This window comes from Mustelus asterias, chromosome 3 (genome assembly GCF_964213995.1).
Source record: "Mustelus asterias chromosome 3, sMusAst1.hap1.1, whole genome shotgun sequence".
NCBI classification, from domain to species: Eukaryota; Metazoa; Chordata; class Chondrichthyes; order Carcharhiniformes; family Triakidae; genus Mustelus; species Mustelus asterias.
In genome coordinates, this window is record NC_135803.1 from 76557561 (window position 1) to 76579104 (window position 21544).

At 59.7% G+C, this 21544-nt stretch overlaps 2 protein-coding genes across 2 annotated transcripts in view; one reads left to right on the forward strand and one right to left on the reverse strand.

Annotated features, from left to right (window-relative positions):
- The window catches only part of LOC144485531 (uncharacterized), a 48563-nt gene extending 28071 nt beyond the window's left edge, over nucleotides 1-20492 (forward strand). Inside the window, exons 6-10 of the mRNA XM_078203670.1 lie at nucleotides 5873-5959; nucleotides 7214-7349; nucleotides 12504-12577; nucleotides 14449-14508; nucleotides 20253-20492. Coding sequence (XP_078059796.1) covers nucleotides 5873-5959; nucleotides 7214-7349; nucleotides 12504-12577; nucleotides 14449-14508; nucleotides 20253-20492 — 597 coding nt within the window. The remainder of the gene's footprint in view (nucleotides 1-5872; nucleotides 5960-7213; nucleotides 7350-12503; nucleotides 12578-14448; nucleotides 14509-20252) is intronic.
- LOC144491434 (glypican-1-like) overlaps nucleotides 1-21544 on the reverse strand; it is a 220672-nt gene that overhangs the window by 198109 nt on the left and 1019 nt on the right. The gene's annotated exons all lie outside the window — the stretch shown is intronic.

Below are 21544 nucleotides of genomic sequence, written 5' to 3' on the forward strand. Positions count from 1 at the left end.
GAGGAAGAGGGAGCGAGAGCGCGAGCGAGAGCCAGAGAGAGTGACAGCGAGAGCAAGTGTGAGCCAGAGAGAGCGAGAGCCAGAGAGAGCGAGAGCCAGAGAGAGCGAGCGCCAGAGAGAGCGAGTGCCAGAGAGCGCGAGCGCCAGAGAGATCCCGAGCGCCAGAGACAGCGAGCGCCTGAGAGAGCAAGAGCCAGGGAGAGCAAGAGCCAAAGAGAGCGAGCACTCTAGAGAGCGAGAACCATAGTGAGCAAGAGCCAGAGGGCACGAGAGCCAGAAGGAGCGAGAGCCAGAGAGAGCGAGAACCAGAGGGAGCGACAGCCAGAGGGAGCGAGAGCCAGAGGGAGCAAGAGCCAGAGGGAACGAAAGCCAGAGGGAGCGAGAGCCAGATGGAGCGAGAGCCAGAGCCAGAGAGAGCACGAGAGCCAGGGAGAGCGCGAGAGCCAGAGAGAGCGATAGCCAGAGAGAGCGAGAGCCAGAGAGTGAGAGCAAGAGCCAGCGAGAGTGAGAGAGAGCGCGAGAGCGAGCGAGAGCAAACAAGAGCAAGAGCGAGAGAGAGCGAGAGCGAGAGAGACAAGAGAGAGCGAGAGCCAGAGCGAGAGAGAGCGAGAGCGAGCAAGAGGGAGCGAGAGAGAGAGAGCGAGAGTGAGAGAGAGCAAGAGTGAGAGAGAGGGAGTGAGAGCGAGAGCCAGAGAGAGCATGAGAGAGCGCAAGAGAGAGTGAGAGACTGAGAGCGAGAGAGAGCGAGAGTGAGCGAGAGAGAGCGGGAGCCAGAGAGAGCATCAGCCAGAGAGAGCGAGAGCTTGAGAGAGCGAGAGCCAGACAGAGAGCCAGAGAGCGAGAGCGAGCGAGAGCCAGAGAAAGCATCAGCCAGAGAGAGCGAGAGCCAGAGAGAGCAAGAGCCAGAGAGAGCGAACGCCAGAGAGAGCAAGAGCCAGACGGAGCGAGAGCCAGAGGGAGCGAGAGCCAGAGAAAGCAAGAGCCCGAGAGAGCGAGAGCCCGAGAGAGCGAGAGCCCGAGAGAGCGAGCGCCAGAGCGAGCGAGAGCCAGAGGGAGCGAGAGCCAGAGAGAGGGAGAGCCAGAGAGAGTGAGCGCCAGAGAGGCCGAGCGCAAGAGAGAGCGAGAGCCAGAGCGGGCGAGAGCCAGAGAAAGCGAGAGACAGAGAGAGTGAGAGCCAGAGCGAGAGAGAGCCAGAGCGAGAGAGAGTCAGAGTGAGAGAGAGCAAGAGAAAGAGCGCGAGAGCAAGCAGGAGCAATCGAGAGCAAGAGTGAGAGAGAGCCAGAGCGAGCGAGAGAGAGCGAGAGCCAGAGAGAGCGAGAGAGAGCGCGAGAGAGAGCTTCAGAGAGCGCGAGAGAGAGCGACAGAGAGCGCGAGAGAGCGAGAGAGAGCGAGAGAGCGCGAGACAGTGCGAGACAGTGCGAGAGAGAGCGTGAGAGAGCGAGAGAGAGCGAGAGCGAGTGAGAGCGAGAGCCAGCGCCTGAGAGAGCGAGAGACAGTGCGAGAGAGAGAGCGAGAGAGAGTGAAAGAGAGTGAGAGAGCGAAAGAGAGTGAGTGAGAGCAAGAGCGAGCAAGAGCCAGCGAGAGCGAGAGCCTGAGAGAGCGAGAGAGAGCGCGAGAGAGAGAGCGAGGGAGCGAGCGCGAGAGAGAGCGCGCGAGAGAGAGCGAGAGAGAGTGAAAGAGAGTGAGAGAGCGAAAGAGAGTGAGAGCAAGACAGAGCCAGAGCGAGAGAGAGCGAGAGAGAACCAGAGCGAGAGAAAACCAGAGCGAGAGAGAGCGAGAGAGAGCGAGAGATAGTGAGAGCGAGAGCGAGTGAGCGTGAGAGCCAGAGAGAGAGCGAGAGCGCAAGAGCCAGAGAGAGCGAGAGAGAGCGAGAGCGAGTGAGAGCCAGAGCGAGCCAGAGCCAGAGCGAGCAAGAGCCAGAGAGCGAGAGCCAGAGAGAGCGAGAGCCAGACAGAGCAAGAGCGAGAGCCAGAGAGAGCGAGAGCCAGTGAGAGTGAGCGCCAGAGAGAGAGAGCACCAGAGAGAGCGAGAGCGAGCGCCAGAGAGAGCTAGCACCAGAGAGTGCGAGCACCAGAGAGAGCGAGAGCCAGAGAGGGCAAGAGCCAGAGAGAGCAAGAGCCTGAGGGAGCGAGAGCCAGAGAAAGCGAGAGCCAGAGAGAGCGAGAACCAGAGGGAGCGAGAGCCAGAGAGAGCGAGAGCCAGAGGGAGCGAAAGCCAGAGGGAGCGAGAGCCAGAGGGAGCAAGAGCCAGAGAGAGCGAGAGCCAGAGAGAGCGAGAGCCAGAGAGAGTGAGCGCCAGAGAGGCCGAGCGCAAGAGAGAGCGAGAGCCAGCGCGGGCGAGAGCCAGAGAAAGCAAGAGACAGAGAGAGTGAGAGCCAGAGCGAGAGAGAGCCAGAGCGAGAGAGAGCCAGAGTGAGAGAGAGCGAGAGAAAGAGCGCGAGAGCTTGCAGGAGCAATCGAGAGCAAGAGTGAGAGAGAGCCAGAGCGAGCGAGAGAGAGCGAGAGCCAGAGAGAGCGAGAGAGAGCGCGAGAGAGAGTGAGAGCAAGCAAGAGCAAGCGAGAGCAAGAGTGAGAGAGAACAAGAACGAGAGAGAGCGAGAGAGAGCAAGAGCCAGAGAGAGCAAGAGAGAGCACGAGAGAGCGAGAAAGAGTGAAAGAGAGCGAGAGCGAGAGCCAGAGAGAGCGAGAGAGAGCGCGAGAGCAAGCGAGAGCAAGAGCGAGAGAGAGCGAGAGCCAGAGAGAGTGCAAGCCAGAGAGAGCGAGCGCCAGAGAGAGCGAGAGCGAGAGCCAGAGAGAGAGCGCCAGAGAGAGCAAGTGCCAGAGAGAGCGAGAGCCCGAGAGAGCGAGAGCCAGAGAGAGCGAGAGCCAGAGAGAGTGAGCGCCAGAGAGGCCGAGCGCAAGAGAGAGCGAGAGCCAGAGCGGGCGAGAGCCAGAGCGGGCGAGAGCCAGAGAAAGCGAGAGACAGAGAGAGTGAGAGCCAGAGCGAGAGAGAGCCAGAGCGAGAGAGAGCCAGAGTGAGAGAGAGCGAGAGAAAGAGCGCGAGAGCAAGCAGGAGCAATCGAGAGCAAGAGTGAGAGAGAGCCAGAGCGAGCGAGAGAGAGCGAGAGCCAGAGAGAGCGAGAGCCAGACAGAGCAAGAGCGAGAGCCAGAGAGAGCGAGAGCCAGTGAGAGTGAGCGCCAGAGAGAGAGAGCACCAGAGAGAGCGAGAGCGAGCGCCAGAGAGAGCTAGCACCAGAGAGTGCGAGCACCAGAGAGAGCGAGAGCCAGAGAGGGCAAGAGCCAGAGAGAGCAAGAGCCTGAGGGAGCGAGAGCCAGAGAAAGCGAGAGCCAGAGAGAGCGAGAACCAGAGGGAGCGAGAGCCAGAGAGAGCGAGAGCCAGAGGGAGCGAAAGCCAGAGGGAGCGAGAGCCAGAGGGAGCAAGAGCCAGAGAGAGCGAGAGCCAGAGAGAGCGAGAGCCAGAGAGAGTGAGCGCCAGAGAGGCCGAGCGCAAGAGAGAGCGAGAGCCAGCGCGGGCGAGAGCCAGAGAAAGCAAGAGACAGAGAGAGTGAGAGCCAGAGCGAGAGAGAGCCAGAGCGAGAGAGAGCCAGAGTGAGAGAGAGCGAGAGAAAGAGCGCGAGAGCTTGCAGGAGCAATCGAGAGCAAGAGTGAGAGAGAGCCAGAGCGAGCGAGAGAGAGCGAGAGCCAGAGAGAGCGAGAGAGAGCGCGAGAGAGAGTGAGAGCAAGCAAGAGCAAGCGAGAGCAAGAGTGAGAGAGAACAAGAACGAGAGAGAGCGAGAGAGAGCAAGAGCCAGAGAGAGCAAGAGAGAGCACGAGAGAGCGAGAAAGAGTGAAAGAGAGCGAGAGCGAGAGCCAGAGAGAGCGAGAGAGAGCGCGAGAGCAAGCGAGAGCAAGAGCGAGAGAGAGCGAGAGCCAGAGAGAGTGCAAGCCAGAGAGAGCGAGCGCCAGAGAGAGCGAGAGCGAGAGCCAGAGAGAGAGCGCCAGAGAGAGCAAGTGCCAGAGAGAGCGAGAGCCCGAGAGAGCGAGAGCCAGAGAGAGCGAGAGCCAGAGAGAGTGAGCGCCAGAGAGGCCGAGCGCAAGAGAGAGCGAGAGCCAGAGCGGGCGAGAGCCAGAGCGGGCGAGAGCCAGAGAAAGCGAGAGACAGAGAGAGTGAGAGCCAGAGCGAGAGAGAGCCAGAGCGAGAGAGAGCCAGAGTGAGAGAGAGCGAGAGAAAGAGCGCGAGAGCAAGCAGGAGCAATCGAGAGCAAGAGTGAGAGAGAGCCAGAGCGAGCGAGAGAGAGCGAGAGCCAGAGAGAGTGAGAGCGCGAGAGAGCGCTTCAGAGAGCGCGAGAGAGAGCGACAGAGAGAGCGAGAGAGCGAGAGAGAGCGAGAGAGCGCGAGACAGTGCGAGACAGTGCGAGAGAGAGCGTGAGAGAGCGAGAGAGAGCGAGAGCGAGTGAGAGCGAGAGCCAGCGCCTGAGAGAGCGAGAGACAGTGCGAGAGAGAGAGCGAGAGAGAGTGAGAGAGCGAAAGAGAGTGAGTGAGAGCAAGAGCGAGCGAGAGCCAGCGAGAGCGAGAGCCTGAGAGAGCGAGAGAGAGCGCGAGAGAGAGAGCGAGGGAGAGAGCGCGAGAGAGAGAGCGCGAGAGAGAGAGCGCGAGAGAGAGCGCGCGAGAGAGAGCGAGAGAGAGTGAAAGAGAGTGAGAGAGCGAAAGAGAGTGAGAGCAAGACAGAGCCAGAGCGAGAGAGAGCGAGAGAGAACCAGAGCGAGAGAAAACCAGAGCGACAGAGAGCGAGAGAGAGCGAGAGAGAGTGAGAGCGAGAGCGAGTGAGCGTGAGAGCCAGAGAGAGAGCGAGAGCGCAAGAGCCAGAGAGAGCGAGAGAGAGCGAGAGCGAGTGAGAGCCAGAGCGAGCCAGAGCCAGAGCGAGCAAGAGCCAGAGAGCGAGAGCCAGAGAGAGCGAGAGCCAGACAGAGCAAGAGCGAGAGCCAGAGAGAGCCAGAGCCAGTGAGAGTGAGCGCAAGAGAGAGAGAGCACCAGAGAGAGCGAGAGCGAGCGCCAGAGAGCTAGCACCAGAGAGTGCGAGCACCAGAGAGAGCGAGAGCCAGAGAGGACAAGAGCCAGAAAGAGCAAGAGCGTGAGGGAGCGAGAGCCAGAGAAAGCGAGAGCCAGAGAGAGCGAGAACCAGAGGGAGCGAGAGCCAGAGAGAGCGAGAGCCAGAGGGAGCGAAAGCCAGAGGGAGCGAGAGCCAGAGGGAGCAAGAGCCAGAGAGAGCGAGAGCCAGAGGGAGCGAGAGCCAGAGAGAGTGAGAGCCAGAGAGAGCCAGAGAGCGAGAGTGAGAGAGAGCGCGAGAGCGAGTGAGAGCAAGCAAGAGCAAGCGAGAGCAAGAGTGAGAGAGAATAAGAACGAGAGAGAGCGAGAGAGAGCAAGAGCCAGAGAGAGCAAGAGAGAGCACGAGAGAGCGAGAAAGAGCGAAAGAGAGCGAGAGCCAGAGCCAGAGAGAGCGAGAGAGAGCGCGAGAGCAAGCGAGAGCAAGAGCGAGAGAGAGTGAGAGCCAGAGAGAGTGAGAGCCAGAGGGAGCAAGAGCCAGAGAGAGGGACAGCCAGAGAGAGTGAGCGCCAGAGAGGCCGAGCGCAAGAGAGAGCGAGAGCCAGAGCGAGCGAGAGCCAGAGAAAGCGAGAGACAGAGAGTGTGAGAGCCAGAGCGAGAGAGAGCCAGAGCGAGAGAGAGCCAGAGTGAGAGAGAGCGAGAGAGAGAGCGCGAGAGCGAGCGAGAGCAAGCAGGAGCAATCGAGAGCAAGAGTGAGAGAGAGCCAGAGCGAGTGAGAGAGAGCGAGAGACAGAGAGAGCGAGAGAGAGCGCGAGAGAGAGCGACAGAGCACGAGAGAGAGCGAGAGAGAGCGAGAGAGAGCGAGAGAGAGCGAGAGAGAGCGAGAGAGAGCGAGAGAGAGCGAGAGAGAGCGAGAGAGAGCGAGAGAGAGAGAGACAGTGCGAGACAGTGCGAGACAGTGCGAGACAGTGCGAGACAGTGCGAGACAGTGCGAGACAGTGCGAGACAGTGCGAGACAGTGCGAGACAGTGCGAGACAGTGCGAGACAGTGCGAGATAGAGCGAGAGAGAGCGAGAGAGAGCGAGAGAGAGCGTGAGAGAGCGAGAGAGCGTGAGAGAGCGAGAGAGAGCAAGAGCGAGAGCGAGTGAGAGCGAGAGCCAGCGCCTGAGAGAGCGAGAGACAGCGCGAGAGAGAAAGCGAGAGAGAGTGCAAGAGAGTGAGAGAGGGAAAGAGAGTGAGTGAGAGCAAGAGCGAGCGAGAGCCAGTGAGAGCGAGAGCCTGAGAGAGCGAGAGAGAGCACGAGAGGGAGCGAGAGAGGGAGCGCGAGAGAGAGAGCGATAGAGAGCGAGAGAGAGTGAAAGAGAGTGAGAGAGCGAAAGTGACAGCCAGAGAGCAAGGGAGAGCGAGACCAAGAGCGAGATAGAGCCAAAGCGAGAGAGAGCCAGAGCGAGAGAGAGCCAGAGCGAGAGAGAGCGAGAGAGAACCAGAGCGAGAGAGAGCGAGAGAGAGTGAGAGCAAGAGCGAGAGAGCGTGAGAGCCAGCGAGAGAGCGAGAGAGCGCAAGAGCCAGAGAGAGCGAGAGAGAGCGAGAGCGAGTCAGAGCCAGAGCTAGCGAGAGCCAGAGCCAGAGAGAGCGAGAGCCAGACAGAGCAAGAGCCAGAGCCAGAGTGAGCGAGAGCCAGTGAGAGTGGGCGCCAATGAGAGAGAGTGCCAGAGAGAGCGTAAGCGAGCGCCAGAGAGAGCTAGCACCAGAAAGTGCGAGCACCAGAGAGAGTGAGAGCCAGAGAGGGCAAGAGCCAGAGAGAGCAAGAGCCTGAGGGAGCGAGAGCCAGAGAAAGCGAGAGTCAGAGAGAGCGAGAACCAGAGGGAGCAATAGCCAGAGAGAGCGAGAGCCAGAGAGAGCGAAAGCCAGAGGGAGCGAGAGCCAGAGGGAGCGAGAGCCAGAGAGAGCGAGAGCCAGAGAGAGCGAGAGCCAGAGAGAGCGAGAGCCAGAGAGAGCCAGAGAGCGAGAGTGAGAGAGAGCGCGAGAGCGAGTGAGAGCAAGCAAGTGCAAGCGAGAGCACGAGTGAGAGAACAAGAATGAGAGAGAGCAAGAGAGAGCACGAGAGAGCGAGAAAGAGCGAAAGAGAGCGAGAGTGAGAGCCAGAGAGAGCGAGAGAGAGCGCAAGAGGAAGCGAGAGCAAGAGCGAGAGAGAGCGAGAGCCAGAGAGAGTGAGAGCCAGAGAGAGTGAGCGCCAGAGAGAGCGAGAGCGAGAGCCAGAGAGAGAGAGCACCAGAGAAAGCGAGCACCAGAGAGAGCAAGAGCCAGAGAGAGCGAGCACCAGAGAGAGTGAGAGCCAGAGCCAGAGAGAGAGAGCGCCAGAGAGAGCGAGCGCCAGAGAGAGCGAGCACCAGAGAGTGCGAGAGCCAGAGAGAGCGAGAGCCACAGGGAGCAAGAGCCAGAGGGAGCGAGAGCCAGAGGGAGCGAGAGTCAGAGGGAACGAGAGCCAGAGGGAGCGAGAGCCAGAGGGAGCGAGAGCCAGAGAGAGCGAGAGCCTAAGAGAGCGAGAGCCTGAGAGAGCCAGAGCCAGAGGGAGCGAGAGCCAGAGGGAGCGAGAGCCAGAGAGAGCCAGAGCCTGAGACAGCGAGAGCCTGAGAGAACGATAGCCAGAGAGAGCCAGAGCCAGAGGGAGCGATAGCCAGAGGGAGTGAGAGCCAGAGAGAGCGAGAGCCAGAGAGAGCGAGAGCCAGAGAGAGCCAGAGCCAGAGAGAGCAATAGCCAGAGAGAGCAAGAGCCAGAGAGAGTGAGAGCGAGAGCCTGAGAGAGCGAGTGAGAGCGCGAGAGCGAGCGAGAGCAATCAAGAGCAAGAGCGAGAGAGAGCCAGAGCGAGAGCGAGAGAGACAAGAGAGAGCGAGAGCCAGAGCGAGAGAGAGAGCGAGAGCAAGAGAGAGAGAGCGAGAGAGAGTGAGAGAGAGCAAGAGTGAGAGAGAGCGAGAGCCAGAGAGAGCATGAGAGAGCGCAAGAGAGAGCGAGAGAGTGAGAGTGAGAGAGAGGGAGAGAGAGAGAGAGCGAGAGAGAGCGAGAGAGAGCGAGAGAGTGAGAGTGAGAGCCAGAGAGAGCGAGAGAGAGCGCGAGAGCAAGCGAGAGCAAGAGCGAGAGAGAGCGAGAGCCAGAGAGAGTGAGAGCCAGAGAGAGCGAGCGCCAGAGAGAGCGAGAGCAAGAGCCAGAGAGAGCGAGCACCAGAGAGAGCAAGAGCCAGAGAGAGCGAGCGCCAGAGAGAGTGAGAGCCAGAGAGAGAGAGCGCCAGAGAGAGCGAGCACCAGAGAGAGCGAGAGAGAGCGGGAGCCAGAGAGAGCATCAGCCAGAGAGAGCGAGAGCCTGAGAGAGCGAGAGCCAGAGAGAGCGAGAGCCAGAGAGCGAGAGCGAGCGAGAGCCAGAGAAAGCATCAGCCAGAGAGAGCGAGAGCCAGAGAGAGCAAGAGCCAGAGAGAGCGAACGCCATAGAGAGCAAGAGCCAGACGGAGCGAGAGCCAGAGGGAGCGAGAGCCAGAGAAAGCGAGAGCCAGCGAGAGGGAGAGCCAGAGAGAGTGAGCGCCAGAGAGGCCGAGCGCAAGAGAGAGCGAGAGCCAGAGCAAGCGAGAGCCAGAGAAAGCGAGAGACAGAGTGAGAGCCAGAGCGAGAGAGAGCCAGAGCGAGAGAGAGCCAGAGTGAGAGAGAGCGAGAGAGAGAGCGCGAGAGCGAGCGAGAGCAAGCAGGAGCAATCGAGAGCAAGGGTGAGAGAGATCCAGAGCGAGCGAGAGAGAGCGAGAGCCAGAGAGAGCGAGAGAGAGCGCGAGAGAGAGCGACAGAGCACGAGAGAGAGCGAGAGAGCGAGAGAGAGCGAGACAGTGCGAGACAGTGCGAGACAGTGCGAGATAGAGCGGGAGAGAGCGTGAGAGAGCGAGAGAGAGCGTGAGAGAGCGAGAGCGAGTGAGAGCAAGAGCCAGTGCCTGAGAGAGCGAGAGACAGCGCGAGAGAGAGAGCGAGAGAGAGTGAAAAAGAGTGAGAGAGCGAAAGAGAGTGAGTGAGAGCAAGAGCGAGCAAGAGCCAGCGAGAGCGAGAGCCTGAGAGAGCGAAAGAGAGTGCGAGAGAGAGAGCGAGAGAGAGAGCGCGAGAGACAGCGCGAGAGAGAGAGCGATAGAGAGCGAGAGAGAGTGAAAGAGAGTGAGAGAGCGAAAGAGGGTGAGAGAAAGAGAGAGCGAGAGCGACAGCCAGAGAGCAAGACAGAGCAAGAGCGAGATAGAGCCAAAGCGTGAGAGAGCGAGAGAGAGAAAGAGCGAGAGCAAGAGAGAGCGAGTGAGAGCCAGAGCGAGCCAGAGCCAGAGCCAGGGAGAGCAAGAGCGAGAGCCAGAGCGAGCGAGAGCCAGTGAGAGTGAGCACCAGAGAGAGAGAGCGCCAGAGAGAGAGAGCGCCAGAGAGAGCGAGAACGAGAGGGAGAGAGCGCGAGAGCCAGAGAGAGAGCAAGAGAGCGCAAGAGCCAGAGAGAGCAAGAGAGAGCGAGAGAGAGAAAGAGCGAGAGCAAGAGAGAGCCAGAGCGAGCGAGAGCCAGAGCCAGGGAGAGCCAGAGCGAGCACCAGAGAGAGCGAGCGCCAGAGAGTGCGAGCACCAGAGAGAGCGAGAGCCAGAGAGGGCAAGAGCCAGAGAGAGCAAGAGCCTGAGGGAGCGAGAGCCAGAGAGAGCGAGAGCTAGAGAGAGCGAGCGCCAGAGCGGCCGAGCGCCAGAGAGAGCGAGAGGCAGAGCGAGCGAGAGCCAGAGAAAGCGAGAGCCAGAGCGAGAGAGAGCCAGAGTGAGAGAGAGCGAGAGAGAACCAGAGCAAGAGAGAGCGAGAGAGAGCGAGAGTGAGTGAGAGCGAGAGCGAGCGAGAGCGAGCGAGTGAGAGAGAGAGCGAGAGCGACAGTGCGCGAGAGCCAGAGGGCAAGAGAGCGAGAGAGCGCAAGAGCCAGAGAGAGCGAGAGCGAGAGAGAGAGTGAGAGCGAGAGCGAGCAAGAGCGAGAGCGAGAGCGAGTGAAAGCCAGAGCGAGTGAGAGGGTGAGAGCGAGAGCCAGAGAGAGCGAGAGCCAGAGAGAGTGAGAGCCAGAGAGAGCGAGCGCCAGAGAAAGCAAGAGCCAGAGAGAGCGAGAGCCAGAGAGAGCAAGCACCAGAGAGAGTGAGAGCCAGAGAGAGCGAGAGCCAGAGGGAGCGAGAGCCAGAGGGAGCGAGAGCCAGAGAGAGCGAGAGCCAGAGAGAGCGAGAGCCAGAGAGAGTGAGAGCGAGAGCCAGACAGAGCGAGAGAGAGAGCGCGAGAGCGAGCGAGAGCAAGCAGGAGCAATCGGGAGCAAGAGTGAGAGAGAGCCAGAGCGAGAGAGAGCGAGAGAGAGCCAGAGCGAGAGAGAGCGAGGGAGAGCGAGAGCCAGAGAGAGCGAGAGAGAGCACGGGAGAGAGCGTGAGAGAGAGCGAGACAGTGCGAGACAGTGGGAGAGAGAATGAGAGAGAGCGTGAGAGAGCGAGAGAGAGCAAGAGCGAGAGCGAGCGAGAGCCAGCGCCTGAGAGAGCGAGAGAGAGCGCGAGAGAGAGAGAGCGAGAGAGAGTGAGACAGAGTGAAAGAGAGTGAGAGAGCGAAAGAGAGTGAGAGCAAGAGAGAGCGAGAGCGAGGGCGAGCGAGAGAGAGAGCATGAGAGAGAGTGCAAGAGAGCGAGAGCCAGAGAGAGAGCGAGAGCAAGAGCGAGAGAGAGCCAAAGCGAGAGAGAGCCAGAGCGAGAGCGAGCCAGAGCGAGAGAGAGCCAGAGCGAGAGAGAGCCAGAGAGAGCAAGAACCAGAGAGAGCGAGAGCCAGAGAGAGCGAGAGCCAGAGCCAGAGAGCGAGAGCGAGAGAGTGCGCGAGAGCGAGCGAGAGCAAGCAAGAGCAAGCGAGAGCAAGCGAGAGCAAGAGTGAGAGAGAACAAGAGCGAGAAAGAGCAAAAGAGAGCGAGAGCGAGAGCCAGAGAGAGCAAGAGCCAGAGAGAGCGCGAGAGCAAGCGAGAGCAAGAGCGAGAGAGAGCGAGAGCCAGAGAGAGCGAGAGCCAGAGAGAGCGAGCGCCAGAGAGAGCGAGCGCCAGAGCCAGAGAGAGAGAGCGCCAGAGGGAGCAAGCACCAGAGAGAGCGAGAGCCAGAGAGAGCGAGCGCCAGAGAGAGCGAGAGCCAGAGAGAGAGAGCGCCAGAGAGAGAGAGCTCCACAGAGAGCGAGAGCCAGAGAGAGCGAGAGCCACAGGGAGCGAGAGCCACAGGGAGCGAGTGCCAGAGGGAGCGAGAGCCAGAGCCTGAGAGAGCGAGAGCCTAAGAGAGCGAGAGCCTGAGAGAGCGAGAGCCTGAGACAGCGAGAGCCTGAGAGAACGAGAGCCAGAGAGAGCCAGACCCAGAGGGAGCCAGAGGGAGCGATAGCCAGAGGGAGCGAGAGCCAGAGAGAGCGAGATCCAGAGAGAGCGATAGCCAGAGAGAGCAAGAGCCTGAGAGAGTGAGAGCGAGAGCCAGAGAGAGTGAGAGCGAGAGTCAGAGAGAGCGAGTGAGAGTGCGAGAGCGAGCGAGAGCAAGCACGAGCAAGAGTGAGAGAGAACAAGAGGGAGAGAGAGCGAGAAAGCGAGAGAGAGAGAGAGAGAGCGAGAGCCAGAGAGAGCAAGAGAGAGCGTGAGAGAGAGGAGAGCGAAAGAGGGCAAGAGCGAGAGAGAGCGATAGCGAGCGAGAGCCAGAGAGAGTGAGAGCCTGAGAGAGCGAGAGCCTGAGAGAGCGAGAGCCTGAGAGAGCGAGAGCCTGAGAGAGCGAGAGCCAGAGAGAGCCAGAGCCAGAGGGAGCCAGAGCCAGAGGGAGCCAGAGCCAGAGGGAGCAAGAGCCAGAGGGAGCGAGAGCCAGAGGGAGCGAGAGCCAGAGGGAGCAAGAGCCAGAGAGAGCGAGCGCCAGAGAGAGTGAGAGCCAGAGAGAGCGAGAGCCAGAGGGAGCGAGAGCCAGAGGGAGCGAGAGCCAGAGAGAGCGAGAGCCAGAGAGAGTGAGAGCGAGAGCCAGACAGAGTGAGAGAGAGCGCGCGAGAGCGAGCAGGAGCAATCAGGAGCAAGAGTGAGAGAGAGCCAGAGCGAGAGAGAGCAAGAGCCAGAGCGAGAGAGAGCGAGAGCGAGTGAGAGCGAGAGCCAGCGCCTGAGAGAGCGAGAGAGAGCGCAAGAGAGAGAGCGAGAGAGAGCGAGACAGAGTGAAAGAGAGTGAGAGAGCGAAAGAGAGTGAGAGCAAGAGAGAGCGAGAGCGAGAGAGAGCGCGAGAGAGAGTGCGAGAGAGCGAGCAAGAGAGAGCCAAAGCGAGAGAGAGCCAGAGCGAGAGAGAGCCAGAGCGAGAGAGAGCCAGAGCAAGAGAGAGCGAGAGAGAACCAGAGCGAGAGAGAACCAGAGCGAGAGAGAACCAGAGCGAGAGAGAACCAGAGCGAGAGAGAGTGAGAGCGAGAGAGCGCGAGAGCCAGAGAGAGAGCCAGAGAGAGCAAGAGAGAGCGAGAGAGAGTGAGAGAGAGAGAGAGAGCAAGAGAGAGCAAGAGCGAGAGCGAGAGCAAGAGCGAGTGAGAGCCAGAGCGAGCGAGAGCCAGAGCGAGCGAGAGCCAGAGCCAGAGAGAGCAAGAGCGAGAGCCAGAGCGAGCGAGAGCCAGTGAGAGTGAGCGCCAGAGAGCGAGAGCGCCAGAGAGAGCGAGAGCGAGCACCAGGGAGAGCAAGCGCCAGAAAGTGCGAGCACCAGAGAGAGCGAGAGCCAGAGAGAGCGAGAGCAAGCGAGTGCAAGAGCGAGAGAGAGCGAGAGCCAGAGGGAGCGAGAGCCAGAGAGAGCAAGAGCCTGAGAGAGCGAGAGCCTGAGACAGCGAGAGCCTGAGAGAATGAGAGCCAGAGAGAGCCAGAGCCAGTGAGAGCGTTAGCCAGAGGGTGCGATAGCCAGAGAGAGCAAGAGCCAGAGAGAGCGAGAGCCAGAGAGAGCGAGCGCCAGAGAGAGCGAGCGCCAGAGCCAGAGAGAGAGAGCGCCAGAGGGAGCAAGCACCAGAGAGAGCGAGAGCCAGAGAGAGCGAGCGCCAGAGAGAGCAAGAGCCAGAGAGAGAGAGCGCCAGAGAGAGAGAGCTCCACAGAGAGCGAGAGCCAGAGAGAGCGAGAGCCACAGGGAGCGAGAGCCACAGGGAGCGAGTGCCAGAGGGAGCGAGAGCCAGAGAGAGCCAGAGCCTGAGAGAGCGAGAGCCTAAGAGAGCGAGAGCCTGAGAGAGCGAGAGCCTGAGACAGCGAGAGCCTGAGAGAACGAGAGCCAGAGAGAGCCAGACCCAGAGGGAGCCAGAGCCAGAGGGAGCGATAGCCAGAGGGAGCGAGAGCCAGAGAGAGCGAGATCCAGAGAGAGCGATAGCCAGAGAGAGCAAGAGCCTGAGAGAGTGAGAGCGAGAGCCAGAGAGAGTGAGAGCGAGAGTCAGAGAGAGCGAGTGAGAGCGCGAGAGCGAGCGAGAGCAAGCAAGAGTGAGAGAGAACAAGAGGGAGAGAGAGCGAGAAAGCGAGAGAGAGAGAGAGAGAGCGAGAGCCAGAGAGAGCAAGAGAGAGCGTGAGAGAGAGGAGAGCGAAAGAGGGCGAGAGCGAGACAGAGCGATAGCGAGCGAGAGCCAGAGAGAGTGAGAGCCTGAGAGAGCGAAAGCCTGAGAAAGCGAGAGCCTGAGAGAGCGAGAGCCTGAGAGAACGAGAGCCGGAGAGAGCGAGAGCCTGAGAAAGCGAGAGCCTGAGAGAGTGAGAGCCTGAGAGAGCGAGAGCCAGAGAGAGCCAGAGGGAGCCAGAGCCAGAGGGAGCAAGAGCCAGAGGGAGCGAGAGCCAGAGAGAGCGAGCGCCAGAGAGAGTGAGAGCCAGAGAGAGCGAGAGCCAGAGGGAGCGAGAGCCAGAGGGAGCGAGAGCCAGAGAGAGCGAGAGCCAGAGAGAGTGAGAGCGAGAGCCAGACAGAGCGAGAGAGAGCGCGCGAGAGCGAGCAAGAGCAAGCAGGAGCAATCGGGAGCAAGAGTGAGATAGAGCCAGAGCGAGAGAGAGCGAGAGAGAGCGAGAGCCAGAGCGAGAGAGAGCGAGAGAGAGCAAGAGCGAGAACGAGTGAGAGCGAGAGCCAGCGCCTGAGAGAGCGAGAGAGAGCGCAAGAGAGAGAGCGAGAGAGAGCGAGACAGAGTGAAAGAGAGTGAGAGAGCGAAAGAGAGTGAGAGCAAGAGAGAGCGAGAGCGAGAGAGAGCGCGAGAGAGAGTGTGAGAGAGCGAGCAAGAGAGAGCCAAAGCGAGAGAGAGCCAGAGCGAGAGAGAGCCAGAGCGAGAGAGAGCCAGAGCGAGAGAGAGCCAGAGCGAGAGAGAGCCAGAGCAAGAGAGAGTGAGAGAGAACCAGAGCGAGAGAGAACCAGAGCGAGAGAGAGCGAGAGAGAGTGAGAGCAAGAGAGCGCGAGAGCCAGAGAGAGAGCGAGAGAGAGAGAGAGCAAGAGCGAGAGCGAGAGCAAGAGCGAGTGAGAGCCAGAGCGAGCGAGAGCCAGAGCCAGAGAGAGCAAGAGCGAGAGCCAGAGCGAGCGAGAGCCAGTGAGAGTGAGCGCCAGAGAGCGAGAGCGTCAGAGAGAGTGAGAGCGAGCACCAGGGAGAGCAAGCGCCAGAGAGTGCGAGCACCAGAGAGAGCAAGAGCCAGAGAGAGCGAGAGCAAGCGAGAGCAAGAGCGAGAGAGAGCGAGAGCCAGAGAGAGCGAGAGCCAGAGGGAGCGAGAGCCAGAGGGAGCGAGAGCCAGAGAGAGCAAGAGCCTGAGAGAGCGAGAGCCTGAGACAGCGAGAGCCTGAGAGAATGAGAGCCAGAGCCAGAGGGAGCCAGAGCCAGTGGGAGCGTTAGCCAGAGGGAGCGATAGCCAGAGAGAGCAAGAGCCAGAGAGAGTGAGAGCCAGAGAGAGAGTGAGAGCGAGAGCCAGAGAGAGCGAGTGAGAGCCAGTGAGGGCGAGCGAGAGCAAGCAAGAGCAAGAGCGAGAGAGAACAAGAGGGAGAGAGAGCGAGAGAAAGCGAGAGAGAGCGAGAGAGAGCGAGAGAGAGCGAGAGCCAGAGAGAGCGTGCGCCAGAGAGAGCGAGCGCCAGAGCCAGAGAGAGAGAGCGCCAGAGGGAGCAAGCACCAGAGAGAGCAAGAGCCAGAGAGAGCGAGCGCCAGAGAGAGCAAGAGCCAGAGAGAGAGAGCGCCAGAGAGAGAGAGCTCCACAGAGAGCGAGAGCCAGAGAGAACGAGAGCCACAGGGAGCGAGAGCCACAGGGAGCGAGTGCCAGAGGGAGCGAGAGCCAGAGCCTGAGAGAGCGAGAGCCTAAGAGAGCGAGAGCCTGAGAGAACGAGAGCCTGAGACAGCGAGAGCCTGAGAGAACGAGAGCCAGAGAGAGCCAGACCCAGAGGGAGCCAGAGGGAGCGATAGCCAGAGAGAGCAAGAGCCTGAGAGAGTGAGAGCGAGAGCCAGAGAGAGTGAGAGCGAGAGTCAGAGAGAGCGAGTGAGAGCGCGAGAGCGAGCGAGAGCAAGCACGAGCAAGAGTGAGAGAGAACAAGAGGGAGAGAGAGCGAGAAAGCGAGAGAGAGAGAGAGAGCGAGAGCCAGAGAGAGCAAGAGAGAGCGTGAGAGAGAGGAGAGCGAAAGAGGGCGAGAGCGAGAGAGAGCGATAGCGAGCGAGAGCCAGAGAGAGTGAGAGCCTGAGAGAGCGAAAGCCTGAGAAAGCGAGAGCCTGAGAGAGCGAGAGCCTGAGGGAACGAGAGCCGGAGAGAGCGAGAGCCTGAGAAAGCGAGAGCCTGAGAGAGTGAGAGCCTGAGAGAGCGAGAGCCAGAGAGAGCCAGAGCCAGAGGGAGCCAGAGCCAGAGGGAGCCAGAGCCAGAGGGAGCAAGAGCCAGAGGGAGCAAGAGCCAGAGGGAGCGAGAGCCAGAGGGAGCAAGAGCCAGAGGGAGCAAGAGCCAGAGAGAGCGAGCGCCAGAGAGAGTGAGAGCCAGAGAGAGCGAGAGCCAGAGGGAGCGAGAGCCAGAGAGAGCGAGAGCCAGAGAGAGCGAGAGCCAGAGAGAGTGAGAGCGAGAGCCAGACAGAGTGAGAGAGAGCGCGCGAGAGCGAGCAGGAGCAATCAGGAGCAATCGGGAGCAAGAGTGAGAGAGAGCCAGAGCGAGAGAGAGCAAGAGCCAGAGCGAGAGAGAGCGAGTGAGAGCGAGAGCCAGCGCCTGAGAGAGCGAGAGAGAGCGCAAGAGAGAGAGCGAGAGAGAGCGAGACAGAGTGAGAGAGCGAAAGAGAGTGAGAGCAAGAGAGAGCGAGAGAGAGCGCGAGAGAGAGTGCGAGAGAGCGAGCAAGAGAGAGCCAAAGCGAGAGAGAGCCAGAGCGAGAGAGAGCCAGAGCGAGAGAGAGCCAGAGCAAGAGAGAGCGAGAGAGAACCAGAGCGAGAGAGAACCAGAGCGAGAGAGAACCAGAGCGAGAGAGAGCGAGAGAGAGTGAGAGCGAGAGAGCGCGAGAGCCAGAGAGAGCAAGAGAGAGCGAGAGAGAGTGAGAGAGAGCAAGAGAGAGCAAGAGCGAGAGCGAGAGCAAGAGCGAGTGAGAGCCAGAGCGAGCGAGAGCCAGAGCGAGCGAGAGCCAGAGCCAGAGAGAGCAAGAGCGAGAGCCAGAGCGAGCGAGAGCCAGTGAGAGTGAGCGCCAGAGAGAGCGAGAGCGAGCACCAGGGAGAGCAAGCGCCAGAAAGTGCGAGCACCAGAGAGAGCGAGAGCCAGAGAGAGCGCGAGAGAGAGTGCGAGAGAGCGAGCAAGAGAGAGCCAAAGCGAGAGAGAGCCAGAGCGAGAGAGAGCCAGAGCAAGAGAGAGCCAGAGCAAGAGAGAGCGAGAGAGAACCAGAGCGAGAGAGAACCAGAGCGAGAGAGAACCAGAGCGAGAGAGAGCGAGAGAGAGTGAGAGCGAGAGAGCGCGAGAGCCAGAGAGAGCAAGAGAGAGCGAGAGAGAGTGAGAGAGAGAGAGAGAGCAAGAGAGAGCAAGAGCGAGAGCGAGAGCAAGAGCGAGTGAGAGCCAGAGCGAGCGAGAGCCAGAGCGAGCGAGAGCCAGAGAGAGCAAGAGCGAGAGCCAGAGCGAGCGAGAGCCAGTGAGAGTGAGCGCCAGAGAGCGAGAGCGCCAGAGAGAGCGAGAGCGAGCACCAGGGAGAGCAAGCGCCAGAAAGTGCGAGCACCAGAGAGAGCGAGAGCCAGAGAGAGCGAGAGCAAGCGAGTGCAAGAGCGAGAGAGAGCGAGAGCCAGAGGGAGCGAGAGCCAGAGAGAGCAAGAGCCTGAGAGAGCGAGAGCCTGAGACAGCGAGAGCCTGAGAGAATGAGAGCCAGAGAGAGCCAGAGCCAGTGAGAGCGTTAGCCAGAGGGAGCGATAGCCAGAGAGAGCAAGAGCCAGAGAGAGCGAGAGCCAGAGAGAGCGAGCGCCAGAGAGAGCGAGCGCCAGAGCCAGAGAGAGAGAGCGCCAGAGGGAGCAAGCACCAGAGAGAGCGAGAGCCAGAGAGAGCGAGCGCCAGAGAGAGCAAGAGCCAGAGAGAGAGAGCGCCAGAGAGAGAGAGCTCCACAGAGAGCGAGAGCCAGAGAGAGCGAGAGCCACAGGGAGCGAGAGCCACAGGGAGCGAGTGCCAGAGGGAGCGAGAGCCAGAGAGAGCCAGAGCCTGAGAGAGCGAGAGCCTAAGAGAGCGAGAGCCTGAGAGAGCGAGAGCCTGAGACAGCGAGAGCCTGAGAGAACGAGAGCCAGAGAGAGCCAGACCCAGAGGGAGCCAGAGCCAGAGGGAGCGATAGCCAGAGGGAGCGAGAGCCAGAGAGAGCGAGATCCAGAGAGAGCGATAGCCAGAGAGAGCAAGAGCCTGAGAGAGTGAGAGCGAGAGCCAGAGAGAGTGAGAGCGAGAGTCAGAGAGAGCGAGTGAGAGCGCGAGAGCGAGCGAGAGCAAGCACGAGCAAGAGTGAGAGAGAACAAGAGGGAGAGAGAGCGAGAAAGCGAGAGAGAGAGAGAGAGAGAGCGAGAGCCAGAGAGAGCAAGAGAGAGCGTGAGAGAGAGGAGAGCGAAAGAGGGCGAGAGCGAGACAGAGCGATAGCGAGCGAGAGCCAGAGAGAGTGAGAGCCTGAGAAAGCGAGAGCCTGAGAGAGCGAGAGCCTGAGAGAACGAGAGCCGGAGAGAGCGAGAACCTGAGAAAGCGAGAGCCTGAGAGAGTGAGAGCCTGAGAGAGCGAGAGCCAGAGAGAGCCAGAGGGAGCCAGAGCCAGAGGGAGCAAGAGCCAGAGGGAGCGAGAGCCAGAGAGAGCGAGCACCAGAGAGAGTGAGAGCCAGAGAGAGCGAGAGCCAGAGGGAGCGAGAGCCAGAGGGAGCGAGAGCCAGAGAGAGCGAGAGCCAGAGAGAGTGAGAGCCAGAGCCAGACAGAGCGAGAGAGAGCGCGCGAGAGCGAGCAAGAGCAAGCAGGAGCAATCGGGAGTAAGAGTGAGATAGAGCCAGAGCGAGAGAGAGCGAGAGAGAGCGAGAGCCAGAGCGAGAGAGAGCGAGAGAGAGCAAGAGCGAGAGCGAGTGAGAGCGAGAGCCAGCGCCTGAGAGAGCGAGAGAGAGCGCAAGAGAGAGAGCGAGAGAGAGTGAAAGAGAGTGAGAGAGCGAAAGAGAGTGAGAGCAAGAGAGAGCGAGAGCGAGAGAGAGCGCGAGAGAGAGTGCGAGAGCGAGCAAGAGAGAGCCAAAGCGAGAGAGAGCCAGAGCGAGAGAGAGCCAGAGCGAGAGAGAGCCAGAGCAAGAGAGAGTGAGAGAGAACCAGAGCGAGAGAGAACCAGAGCGAGAGAGAGCGAGAGAGAGTGAGAGCAAGAGAGCGCGAGAGCCAGAGAGAGAGCCAGAGAGAGCAAGAGAGAGCGAGAGAGAGTGAGAGAGAGAGAGAGCAAGAGAGAGCAAGAGCGAGAGCGAGAGCAAGAGCGAGTGAGAGCCAGAGCGAGCGAGAGCCAGAGCCAGAGAGAGCAAGAGCGAGAGCCAGAGCGAGCGAGAGCCAGTGAGAGTGAGCGCCAGAGAGCGAGAGCGTCAGAGAGAGTGAGAGCGAGCACCAGGGAGAGCAAGCGCCAGAGAGTGCGAGCACCAGAGAGAGCGAGAGCCAGAGAGAGCGAGAGCAAGCGAGAGCAAGAGCGAGAGAGAGCGAGAGCCAGAGAGAGCGAGAGCCAGAGGGAGCGAGAGCCAGAGGGAGCGAGAGCCAGAGGGAGCGAGAGCCTGAGAGAGCGAGAGCCTGAGACAGCGAGAGCCTGAGAGAATGAGAGCCAGAGCCAGAGGGAGCCAGAGCCAGTGGGAGCGTTAGCCAGAGGGAGCGATAGCCAGAGAGAGCAAGAGCCAGAGAGAGTGAGAGCCAGAGAGAGAGTGAGAGCGAGAGCCAGAGAGAGCGAGTGAGAGCCAGTGAGAGCGAGCGAGAGCAAGCAAGAGCAAGAGCGAGAGAGAACAAGAGGGAGAGAGAGCGAGAGAGAGCGAGAGAGAGCGAGAGCCAGAGAGAGCAAGAGAGAGCATGAGAGAGAGGAGAGCGAGAGAGAGCGATAGCGAGCGAGAGCCAGAGAGAGCGAGAGCCTGAGAAAGCGAGAGCCAGAGTGAGCGAGCGAGAGCCAGAGCTGGAGACAGCGAGGGGCAGAGAGCGCGAGGGGCAGGGAGAGCGACGGGCAGGGAGAGCGAGGGGCAGGGAGAGCGAGGGGCTGGGAGAGCGAGGGGCAGAGAAAGCGAGGGGCAGAGGAAGCGAGGGCGACAGCGAGAGATCCAGACAGTGAGAGATCCAGACAGAGAGAGATCCAGACAGCGAGAGATCCAGACAGCGAGAGATACAGACAGCGAGATCCAGACAGAGAGCGACAGAGAGCGAGAGCAACACAGAGACAGACAGAGAGACAGAGACAGACAGAGACAGACAGGCAGAGAGACAGACAGACAGAGAGACAGACAGGCAGAGAGAGATAGAGACAGAGCCAGGGACCCGGGTTCAGCCTTGGGTGACTGTGCAAAGTTTGCATGTTCTCCCAGCATCTGCATGGGTTTCCTCCGTGTGCTCCAGTTTCCTCCCACACTCCAAAGGTTAAATGGATTGGCCATGCTATATTGCCCCTTAGTGTCCCAAGACGTATAGCTTGGATTAGCCATGGGAAATGTGTGGGGTTACTTGGATAGCGCAGGGGGTAGAGGCCCTAGCTAAGGGTAGGACACCCTGTCAGAGAGAGTCGGTACAGACTTGATCAGTTGAATGACCTCCTGTAGGAATTCTATGGCAGTGGGAGAGGCAGTTTTGCAAGTGTGCTATCAAAATGAACTCAGGAACAGGCTGGTCCTTACCGAGCATCATTAAACAACAGCTCTCGATGACCTTTCAGGCAGTAACAGGGCATCATAACTGCCTCCCCCCACCCCCCACCCAAGTTTACTGTAGTTCAGTTACAATTGCGCCCATCAGTAGTGATGAGTCCAGTGCCTCACCTCAGGGGCAAGATGCCAAGATACCCAACAGCACATAATGAATCCATGCCCGGGGAAGGTATTGATCAGTGTGCCACTTGAAAGGAGAGCTGAGTTGAAACATGAAGGGCTACATTTGAAAAAAAAGGGGGTCCTATCCCCAATTCATTCAACCAAAGTGAATAAAACCACAGCAAATAGCCTGCGGCATTTCAATCTCTCCTTTCCCTACACAAGGAATGTGCCAGGGTGAATTTCGCCCGAAATAAACAATAAACCCGAGGTGAAAACGACCCCTAGAATCTCCCCCACCCCCACCATCATCAGACTGTGGCCAGTAAACTATTCAGCAGTAAAATGCCCCGCAAAGCAGGCGGCAGGCATCTCTCTGCAGTAATTGCTATTGTCCTTGCACCATAGCTCTGATTACAGGAGGGTTGTGCGAGGGGGGCGGGGGAATGACTGCAAACAGCTCGCATCAAAGAGCACATTACAGGAGCAAACTAAAGCAGAGAAGCTTGGAGCAGAGGCAAAGCGAATGAGCCACTGTAGACAGACTGGCATTACCCTCTACAACCACCCAGCCACCAGTTCCTGCTGGAGGTAACCAGGGAGTTGGGGGGGGGGGGGGTCCTTCCTTCATTCATCGCCCGGAAAGAGAGAGACAGGATGGGTTGGCGAGCACGCTGCCAACTCTCAGCTGGCAAAACTCTGGATGTTCAAAAGCCCAGAAAAGGTACATGGCATTCTCAAAATTAACAAAAGGCTCTCTCGCACACACATACACACGGGTTCCTCTTGGAGAGAGATTCCCTCCCGCTAAAACAGGGCATTGTTTGACCTGGCAATTCAAAGTGGGATTGAGGGAAACGCTGCACAATTTGAGATATCGCTCACAAAAAAAGAGCCTTTCCCTCCCCCAGTGTTCAAATCAACTCTCCTCCCCTAAACCCTTGTCCCACTCTTTCCCCCACCACACTGGGCGGAACAGAGCCGTTTGCTGGATCCTTTCTTTTCCCTCTCTGGGGAAAATCCCAACAAAGAGAGAACCCCAGGCTGCAGAGTCTGCAAATCCTTGTTTCTTTTACACTTCGGCCGCTGTTAACTCCGG